This window comes from Pristis pectinata, chromosome 31 (assembly GCF_009764475.1).
Source record: "Pristis pectinata isolate sPriPec2 chromosome 31, sPriPec2.1.pri, whole genome shotgun sequence".
Taxonomy (NCBI): Eukaryota; Metazoa; Chordata; class Chondrichthyes; order Rhinopristiformes; family Pristidae; genus Pristis; species Pristis pectinata.
In genome coordinates, this window is record NC_067435.1 from 10,926,165 (window position 1) to 10,937,534 (window position 11,370).

An 11,370-nucleotide genomic window follows, 5' to 3' on the forward strand; every position below is an offset into this window, starting at 1 on the left:
CAGCAGGTCAGGCAGCATCCATGGAGGGAAATAAACAGTCAATGTTTCGGGTCGAGACCCTTCATCAGGACAGTCCCGATGCAGAAGCAATGGCTGCATTTCAATAGTAATTTGAGGTGTCAAGGATTTGAAAGATGCTGGACAAGTGCAAGCTCCTCCTTAAAGACTGCCCAAACTACCACCGTGATTCTGTACTCTCTACTTGTCTGGATGACTGCAGCTCCAACACTACTCAAGGAGTGATGTGGCACTCAAAGAGGACAATCCTCCAGAGACCCAGGTTCAATCCTGACCCCCAGTGCCGTCTGTGTGGTGTACACACGTTCTTCCTGCAACCACGTGGGTTTCCCCAGGTCCTCCAGTTCCTCCCACATCCCAAAGGTGTGCAGGTTTGTAGGTTCATTAGACACTATAAATTGCCCTTTTAGAATCTGGAGGGAACTGATGGGAACACGAGGAGAATAAAATGGGATCAGTGTAGAATTCATATAGGTGCACGTCGAGCACCTTTGTTCCATCCGCCACAAAAGCAAGGATCTCCCGGTGGCCAGCCACTTCAATTTCACATCCATACTGACAAGTCTGTCCACAGCCTCCTCTACTGCCAGAGGCCAGACGCAGGTTGGAGGAACAACACCTTATTCTGCCTTGGTAGTCTAACCCGATGACCTCAACATCAATCTCTCTAACTTCCGGTAACCCCTCTTCCCCACCCCACTTTGCTTTCCCTCATTCCTGTGGCCCCCTCACCTCTTCTCCTTCCCCGCCTCCACCCTCATGACCTGCCCATCCATTCCCCCACCTCCTTCCCTTTATTCCATGGTCTACTATCCTCTCCTACCAGATTCCTCCTTCTTCAGCCCTTTGCCTCTTCCACTCATTACCTCTCAGCTTCTTACATCACTCCCTTTCATTCCCCTCCCCCACCACCCCCCCCCCCCTTCACCTGGGCACCCATCACTTGCCAGCCTGTGCTCCTCCCCCTCCCATAACCTTCTTATTTTGTCTTCTGCACTCTTGCTTTCCAGTCCTAATTAAGGGTCTCGACCCCAAACATCAGCTGTTTATTTCCCTCCATAGATGCTGCCTGACTTTCTGAGTTCCTCCAGCACTGTGTGTATTGTCACGTAGATGGGTCCTTGATAGTCAGTGCAGACTCAAATGGACCCGGGGTGCTACACGACTATTCTAGTGTTGCCATCAAGGACAAAGCAACCCATTGGACCAGCATTCCACCCACACCCTTAACACTGACCCCCTCTATCATCAATCCACTATGGTTGTAGAGTACCATCTACAAATTTCCCTGCAGTTACTCACTAAGGCTTCTCCAATAGCATCTCACACACCCACAGGCTCAACCACCACCACCAGCAGCAAGGACATGCTGAGCAGGTGCATCAGAAGACCACCATCTCCAGGGTCTCTTCCCTTGCCCACCTTACTCAGTGAAACATGCCACTCCGTTATCACTGGGTCAAAATTGGAACTTCGTCATAATTGCATCAAGAGTACCGTTCTCACACAACTCAGTATCACAAGAGAAAATGAGGACAACTGTTTGCATTCTATGAAAATCAGTCATCTCAGCTCTCAGCATTTTCGCCCTAATGTCACAAGTCACATATACCCATCCTCAACCAACGCCCACTGAAACTACGTCGAGTGGGGGCATTAGATGGGAACAATTTTTCCACTCCACCTTCCCCACCCACATATTTATCCAGGAGCTTAAGCCACCATAATAGCCAGACCACCACTGTTCCCAAGGTGCACTACACTAGGAGACGAGCAATTGTTCTGCTGTTGGTCACAAACTCCACCACAATTCGTTGCTGTTTGTGCACTTCTTAACATCTCTCCCTAAGGGGTTCAATCACCTTCTGCTGCATTCCTGAAAAGCTATCCTGTGCCTTGCCACAGCAGCTGCACACCGGAGTTACACAGCAGCCATGCAAACGGGTTCACTGAATAGAAATACTGCACTCTCTCAACTTGCAAACAGAAATAAACTTGCAAAAAACAGTGAATGGGCTAAACAGTGAAGCAAGTTAAAACAACAGGTGCCTGTAGAAAGATAAAATTATAAACTGGGCCAGAGTCTGTGAACCAGAGTCTCCTGAACATTCACAAAATTCTTTGAAAATTTAAAAACTCAACAACAAAACAACAGTCTGCTACAACACTCCACAACTTTTGCTTCTGGTCTCTGCTTGCCCCAGATTTAATCATTTTATCAGTGGTGAGGGGGCCCATAGCTCAAATTCTCTCCACGATTTTCTCTCTCCCTCTCCTTCCTTTCCCCACCACCCACCCCCTTTTAAAATGTACTACCTTGCCCAACCATTTGGTCAACTGCCTTATTATTTCAGCATTAAATTGTATCAGGATACTTCGCTACATGAATAACTTGCATTCAAATTGTGCTTTTCATTATTTTCAATAATGGAACTATTTACAAGGTGTCGATCACTACCATGTGCCCAAATAGGCAAAAGCCCATGTGAATAACATAACGTTGAATCTATTGGACCTGCCAGTGCTGGTGTAATGTGCTGTTGTTGATCTTCATGCTCCCTGGAGGTAGTTAAGCCTGAAGGTCTGCCTCCCTCACTCGTCCTAAAAGATCAACACATCTCACACTTGCACCTGTGACTCTCAGCTCTTCCAGGCTTCAAGGTGGAGCTGGAAACTGACAGTAGAAATGTTCGCCATGATAAACACTGTTTATTCTCACAAATTCTAGAATATTCTTCCATCAAACCCCACACATCCAGAAATCACAATACAGAAGGACCAGGATAGCACTGCCAGCATTTCAGAGTGAATACCTCTTTAACAGCACTGCCTTGGCTGGCCGATTTGAATTTGCATTCCACATTAGCCTAGCATGAACAATAGGGCAACCTTTGCAAACTCACTGATGCTGCTGTGATGTTGTGCCTCTGGACAAACCCTTCTCAATACAACACAGTTGCCAAGAGACTGTTTCCTCTGCTTGGTGAGGCAAGAACAATGGCTGAGTCTCAGATTCACAATGGCAGCCCTTAGGGACTAAGGAAGAGAAATTCTTTTCCAGAGGGTTGCAAATCTTTGGAATTTTCTCCATTGGGAGGCTATGGATGCTCAGATGTTGAGTAGACTCAAGACACAACAAAAATCATAGAATCTGCTCATCCCCAAGACGCCACACATGACAGTGTCCTCAACAACAGTGCCCTCTTATCCCTCCTTAAGCTGTTCTAAGCCTCAACACAGAGTTTACTTCCTTTACCATTCCCCTACCCAGATAATATCAAGGACAATATCAATAGATATTGGTGCACCCTGGGAACCAAGGCATTGAATTTTACAGTGAATAGACCATTCCATCAAAACTGGCAGCCAATTCACAATCCAACATGTACCACCCCTAACACCAACGAATCTAGTACACTGGCCATCCCACCAACCTAAAGTAACTAACATAACCCCAGTACCACCTGTGCACCAGGACACTGCCAACATCCAACTCACTACACAGTCCTATCCACTGAAACCTTCCAGGATTCATCCAATTACCCCAGAGCCTACACAAGTGCTCCCTCATGCTTCTCCCTTGAATCATCAGCTCTTGGCTCACCGTACACAACTCAGCAATTCTCTCTGAAGGCAGATCTCTCCCCCACCCACTGCCCCCCAACCCCAGGTGTTTTCTATACACACACAGCACAGAGAAGGCAGCCTCTCTCTCCTCAGTGATCTCTCTCTGCCCCTACCCCACTGAAGGGGGCTCCCACGCCACTGCCTGCTTTTGATAGCCCCACGCTGCTTTCTCCTGCCGCCACGTCCCCCCCCCCCCCCGACCCCACTTCCCCCCCAAGGCACTTCTAATCCCTTTCCATACCCCGCAGTGGGCTCCCTACCCACCCTGGGGCCCTGAGGAGGGCTCCCAACCCCCCACCACCCTCAGGGAAGCTCCCTACCCCCCACCACCCCTCTCTCCCCCCAACCACCCTCAGGGGAGGTCTCCCCACCTTCCCTACCCCCACCACCCTCGGGGGGGGGGGGAAGGGGGCTACCTGCCCCCCACCCCTCCCTCTCCCTCCTAAACCTCCCTCTACCCCATCCTCTTCCCCCCTCCCCTTCCCAACCCCTGGTCTTTCTCCCCTCGCCCCTGACACATACCTCCGACGGGTGCAGACCGAACGCCTCCCCGAGCTTGGCGTACAACTCCTTCACGTTGCTGAAGCCCTCCACTCGCCCAGTGGCGCTGCCGTGCGCCAGCTGCGTGTGGAAGGCGAGGCGCGGCCTGAGGGGCAGGGGGCCGGGGGCGGCCGGCCCGCTCGCCGAGCCCGAGGCCTCGCCCGTCGCCGCCGTCCGAGGCCGCTCCGCTTCCAGCCAGCGCTCCCGGGCCGTGGCCTCCGCCTCATCGTTTTCCATCAAGGGGGCAGCCTTCTTCCAGCGGCCCAGCGGCATCGCCTCGACCCGCCGCACCTCCCCAGCCGGCTCCGCTCGGCGGCCCGACCAGCGGGGGAGGGCACCATGACCGTGGGAAGAATGGGGACTGACTGACAGCACCTCCAGCCAATCAAACCGCAGCCAATAATTAATAAACCCATCAGCCAATGGCGGAGGAAGTTCGCTTAACCAATCAAATTACGTCAGGGTGAGCTAATGAATATTAATATAAAAGGAGGTGACTGACCAGTCGTAAAATGAGATGCAAATTATGTTGAATATTTAATTTATTGTTGAACAAGCCTGTGGTTTCTGGATGAGAAGGTTGTAGGTTCACATCCCATACAGGAGACCTAAACTAACTCCTGGGCAGGATTGCGGGAAAGCTGCAGGGTCGGAGGTGCCATAACTTGAAATGAGATACCCAGTTCTTCTTGTCCCAGAGCACTATATTGTAGAAAAGTAGAGGATGTCAATTTTGGATCATATTTATCTGCCAGTGGGCTCGGTGGGGAAGGACTACAGTTTAGGGTTCTTCTGCCACTGGAGAGGGAGGGGAGGGCACAGGGGAGAAAGCCCCTAAATATTGTAAATATGGACCGGGTAGCTTCCAGGGAGCCACACGTGTGGCATTGGTGCTGTTTTCTATATAAAAAGGTAACACTAATGAATGATCTGTACAAGAATGTTAAAGGTTTGCACTGTTTTGTAATTGTATATAGTTTGTCTTTTATTATGAATAGTGCGGAGAAAACAAAAAGTGCGGAGGGACGCACTGAAGCTGGCTACAGCCAACGCAAGGGCTCAGTGGGGAAGGACTACAGTTTAGGGTTCTTCTGCCACAGGAGGAGGGGCGGGGTCAGGTGAGGAAGCCCCTTAACTATTGTTAATATGGGATTGGGGTAGCACCCCAGGGAGCCACACGAGTGGCATCGGTGCTGTGGTTCTTTATAAAAAGGTAACACTAATGATTGATTTGTATGCGAATGTAAAGGTTTGCATTGTTTTATTGTTGTGTATAGTTTTTTATGACGAATAAAGTTTAATTTGGAATTTTAAAAAAAGACACCACCAAGAAACAGATTACCTGGCCATTGGCAGGGATGCTCTTGGATCATGCTGTTGTCAAATTGGCCACTGCATTTTCTTTATGCTGGACTTCAAGGAAGTATTTCATGCTTCAGGGTATCCAGAATGGATTGTAAAAGCCATAATATAAATGCAAATCTTGCCTTTTCAGTACATTGGATCCTCATCTAATACCAAACAAAAGAACATTCAGAATGGTACTGAGAATCCTGAGGCCATGTATCGGTAATACACAGAAGCTGGAGACACAAGAGACTGCAGATGCTTGAATCTGGAGCAACAAACAAAATGCTGGAGAAACTCAGCAGGTCAGGCAACATCTGTGGAGCGCAATGGACAGTTGCCGTCTCAGGTCAAGGTTCTTCATCTGGACTGAAAGATGGAGGGGAGATAGCCAGTTTAAAGAGGTAAGGGGGAAGGGATGGAGCAAGAGCTGGCAGGTGATAGGTGGATCCAGGTGAGATAGGCAGATGGAGGAGGGAAGAGTGGAAGCAGCGACAGAGGCTGGGAGGTGATAGGTGGAGGCTACAAAGGGCTGCAGATGATGGAATCTTTTAGGAAAAGAAGGCAGAGCATGGAACCAGATAAGGGAGGTGGGGTGGGCAGATGGGAATAGTAGGGGGACGGGACCCAGTGGGAGGAGTGTGTGGGTGCTCCCCTTCTGTCCTTTCTCCTCCTGAACTACCCAGTTCCTCCTACACCCAACCCGCCCCCCATCACCCTGTTTCTTTGCCCTCCTTCACCCACTGCATCTGTCCATCACCCACACACTCCAGAACACAGAAGCTCTCAGGAGCAGAGAGAAGCCGAGCACAAGTGGCAGAAGGAGCAGACTACCTCAACAACTACCCATCCATCCACTCTGTCAGCCACCTCTCCTGCCCAACCTCTGGGAGAGTCTGTGATTCATTCACTGGCCTCATTAGTCACCTCAGTATCCATAAAAGTGGTCTGGAAGCAAGTCACCTTTAAGTCATTAATACATTGTTTGTGAGAGTTCATTCTATGTTTTGTGCTCTAGAAGAATCAAGGGCTAAGTGGAGACCATGATCTTGTTGAATGGCAAAGCAACCTCCAAAGGCCCTCCTTCTGTTTGTCCTTGTCTTGCATCACTGATTAATTCCATGCTATATAGCTCTATGACTCTAATCCACAGTATTTTGCTTTTGCATTTTATATACTATGAGGATTCAGTCATTGATTATTGTTAAAGATTCCTCATTTCAGAACTAAATGATTAACCAATAAAGCATGTTATATCTTCTCTGCAACTACCTGCTGCTAAGTATGCACATTCCAGAAACATTTCTATAATATCCATGTGTAATTACTTCTTAAAAACCTTTTTAATGGTTAGCATTATTCTGTCTCAAGTACATTAATCTTAGGTGCTAGCTCGGCAACGAGTTACTCTAAACAGCACAGCTGTCCAAAACTCAGAACCATAAATAGTCACCGGTAGTTTCCAGTTGTCATTAAGGAACTTAGAGGGAAATTCTTCACTCATGGAAAGTGCCTTCATTTTTAAAACACGTTTCATGACCTCAGATGATGATCCAAAGCACTCTTAAACCAATTAAATGTCTTTACATAAAAACAGAAAATGCTGGAAATGCTCAGCAGGTCAGGCAGCATCTGTGGGTCTGAGCTTACATTTTTGTCAGAGCTGTAAAAAGATGGAGGAGAGTAAATAAAGATATCTTATAAGTTTGAAAGGTGCAGAGATATGGGAAGGGGTGAACAAAAGGAGAGGTCTGTGAAAGGGTGAAAGGCAGGAGATGTAAATGAACCCATTCTCACAGGAAGTGTTTGACACATTGATGCATTTAAATTGACGTATAGCACATTATCTGATGCTATGTGCCTGCGATGTTGCTGCAGGTAAGGTTTTCATTGCACCTGTGCATACAGGTACTTGCGCAGATGACAATAAACTTGACTTTGACTAAAGGGGAGCTATAAAATGAAAATAGTGGAAAACAACGTCAACCTCCATTGATGCAGTGCCTTTAATGTGGCCTAAATTCCCCAAGGTGCTTCACAAGGGCACCATCAAACAAAAGAATTGACACTGAGTGACGTGGAAAGGTAGTAGGGCAGGTGACCAAAAGACTAGTCAAAGAGGTAAGTTTTGAGCAGTGTTGTAAAGGACAAAAATAGAGAGGTGGAGATGTTTCGGAAAGGACTGCATGGTTGTCAGTGATTAAATTGAAGGATGCTCAAGAGGCCCAAGTTACAGCAGAGATCTGAGAGAGTTACACGGCTGGAGATGGTTACAGAGATAGGGAGCATGAGACCATGGAGAATTCTAATAGTAAGGCATTGCATAGCCAAGAGCCAGTGTAGCTCAGCAAGCTAAGGGTGCTGGACGAACAGGACTTGGTGTGAGTTAGGGCATAAGGAGACTGAGTGGGACCTGCAAGGAGTGCATGGGGATAACCATCGAGGGGTAATACAGACACAGATGAGGGCTTCAGAAGCAGAGCTGTTTCATGGTACGAAGCTGGAATAAAGCTCCTTATTGACAGCATGGATTGAGGACCAAAGCTCAGTATTATAGGCCTAATATGGGCCTATAGTATATATACAGAATCATCTGGGCCAAACGTGGGCAAATGGGCTAGTTTTAGATGGGCATCTTGGTTGGCATGGACAAGTTGGGCTGGAGAGCCTGTTTCCTTGCTTTATAACTGACTCTATAACAGCTTGTGAACATTCTGGTTCAGTTTTGAACAGTTGCCAAGGAGACAGATGATGTTGATAGCTAAGAACAGGTTATGACAGATAGATGTATTAATGGTGTGCAAAGAAACGGGTAGGAGGAAATGTTTACAGAGTATAGACCCCAGTGCAGACTTATTAGGCTGAAGTGCCTGGTTGTGCACTTGATCTGGCTTATGCAAGTGGCGCGGCAAATAGACCCACTGCCTCATGGCGCCAGAGACCTAGGTTCAATCTGATCCGGTGTTCTCTTTGCGGAGTTTGCGCCTTCTCCCTGTGACTGCGTGGGTTTCTTTCACGTGCTACAGTTTCCTCCTGCATCCCAAAAACGTGTGGGTTGGTAGTTAATTGGGCCACTTGTAAATAGCCTCTAGCGGGTAGGTGAGTTGTGGAATCGGGGGGAGGGGTGGAAGAGTTAATGAGAGTGTGTGAAGAATAGAAAATGGAATGGAAACAGGATGAGTGTCTGATGGTCAGTGCGGACTCAGTGTGGGATGAAGGGGCCTGTTTCTGTGCTGTATCTCTCTATTCCTCTAAGTGTATAAAACCAGCTCCCTGTGTTCACTTTGCATGAACAGACAAGCTCGAATAGATGCTACATTGTTTTGTAAGTTTCTTGAATGCCGGCCAATTCAAAGCCAACATTGCAGAATATGTGTGTCATCACTACAGTCCTGGAATGGAAATCTGTGAAGGTGGGGTCAAAGCAGATTCAATAGAAACTTCTTGAATGGGAATTGGAGGAATACCGGGAAGGTAAACAAAGTGTAGAAAATTTGGGGATAGAGTAGGAAAACTGAGCCCTACAGGATAGCTCATTCAAATATCTGGGTGGTGTGTATGTGGAATAAGCCGCCAGAGAAAGTGGTTGAGGAAGGTACAATAACAGCATTTAAACGACCTTTGGATAGGAGAGGTTTACGGGCAGAGGGATATGGGCCAAACACAGGCAAATGGGACTGGCTTGCTGGGCACCTTGGTTGGCATGGACGAGTTGGCCGAAGGACCTGTTTCCATGCTGTAATATCTATCTGTCCCTGCTATGAATAGCCTGCTTCTCTTCCCTATGATTTCTGTCAAAAGACAAATACTATTTATCTTACTACATTATGTGGCATTCTTCCTAATCTCTCCCAATTACTCTTTCCTCTGCTATATAACGTTGAGAGACAGAGATGGAAACACAGCATATATTAACTTCTATATAGTTCCATTCTGCGCAATATCCACTTCTGGTCATAGAAATCTCAGAAATGTTACAACACAGGAGGCCATTCAGCCTGCACCAATCAAAAGAGAGACACCTAAGACTCCATGAGTCCAGTCTAATCTCATCTAGGTAACAAAGTGTATTGACAAGGGCAGGGCAGTAGATGTGATTTACATGGACTTCAGTAAAAGTCTTTGATAAGGTCCCACGTGGGATCCAGGGCAAGTTGGCAAACTGGTTCCAAAATTGGGTTGGCAATTGGTGTCAGAAGGTGATGATAGAGGGTTGGTTTTTGTGACTGGATGCCTGTGACTAGTGTGTCCTACAGGGATCAGTACTGGGACCCTTGTTCGTAATATACTGGAATGACTTGGATGTGGATATGGGAGACTAGATCAGTGAGTTCATAGAGGACACAAAGATTGGCAGAGTTGTTGATAGTATGGAAGGTAGTCTTGGGCTGCAGAGAAAAAATCGATGTGTTGGTGAACTGGGCTGATGGAGTTTAATCCAGATAAATGTGAGGTGATGCATTTTGGGAGCACTAATGAAGCTAGGACATACACCATGAATGGTAGGGTCTTAGGGAGTATTGAGGAACAGAGGGCCCTTGGAGTATAAGTCCATAGATCATTGAAGGTGGCAATGCAGGTAGATAAAATGGTTAGGAAAGCCTATGGAATACTGGCCTTCATTGGTCAGGGCATTGAACACAGAATTATGTTCCAACTTTATAAAACCTTGCTCAGACCTCAGCTGGAGCACTGTGTGCAGTTCTCGTCACCAAGGTATAGGAAGGATGTGATGGTGCTGAGAGGATGCAGAGGAGATTCACTAGGATGTTGCCTGGGATGGAGAAGTTATGAGGAGGAGAATGGAGAGGCTGGGCCTGTTCTCCCTGAAGCAGAGGAGGTTAAGAGGGGATGTGATTGAGGTATGTAAAATTATGAGGGGTATACATAGGGTAGGCTGCCAAGAAAACTTTTCCTCATCGCAAAGGTAGATAGAAGGTAGACATGGGTTTAGGGTAAGTGGGAAGAGATTTAGAGGGGATCGGAGGGGAACCTCCTTCACTCAGAGAGCGAAGTACCTGGAATGCACTGCCCGAGAGAGTGGTTGAAGCTGGGTTGATAACATTTAAGAAGTGGCTAAATGAGCACTTAAATCGCTTAAGCACTGGGGGCGATGGTCCAAGTACTGAGTGATGGGATTAATTCAGAAGGGTGCCCACTGGTCAGTATGGAATAGTTGGACGGAATGGCCTGTTTCCCTGCAGTACGATGCATGATCTTCCAGCCCTCTATCTGTAGTACAGCAGATCAAGCTCTCAAAGTACACAACAAACTCATTTTGAAATGTTAATGAGTTGCTGCTTGCCCAATGCTCTGGTTAAACAACCCGATACTTAAAAATCAGTTTTCATATCACTTTTTTCATCAAACCATGCAGAGCAGGGAGCTTTGGGAAAATTGGTGGTACAGCGATACAGTTGAAGTTTTCACAGGATGTTTGTAACAGCTACTGCCTGTATGTACATTTACCTTTATACCTGTAGCCATTTCCTTTTGCATTTTATTCCAGTCTCAGGAAAGAATTAAAAGCTTTTTTCAACCCATTTTTATTTTTTAATCAAAAAATGCTGGAAACATTTTGAAGGTCAGACAGCACCTGTGAACAGAGAAGCAGTTAATGTTTCAGGTTGAAGATTCTTTGTCCAGAGACAGTAAATGGCTTCTCTTTCCACAGATGCTACCTGAACTGCTGAGTGTCTCCAACATTTTCCCTTTTCGTTCAGATTTCCAACATCTGCAATTTTTTGATTTCAATTGCTCTTCAAACTGCTGACAACAAACAATGACAGATACAAACTGGGTTACAGAACAAAGCAGCATATTCAAGATACAACACAA

The 11,370-nt window shown here is 46.9% G+C and overlaps 1 protein-coding gene across 1 annotated transcript in view; it reads right to left on the minus strand.

Moving 5' to 3' along the window:
* The window catches only part of LOC127585026 (PDZ domain-containing protein GIPC1-like), a 37,987-nt gene extending 33,416 nt beyond the window's left edge, over positions 1–4,571 (minus strand). Inside the window, exon 1 of the mRNA XM_052042148.1 lies at positions 4,168–4,571. Within this exon, the coding sequence (XP_051898108.1) occupies positions 4,168–4,458 (291 nt within the window). The 5' untranslated portion in view covers positions 4,459–4,571. The remainder of the gene's footprint in view (positions 1–4,167) is intronic.
* Positions 4,572–11,370: the final 6,799 nt, after the last annotated feature.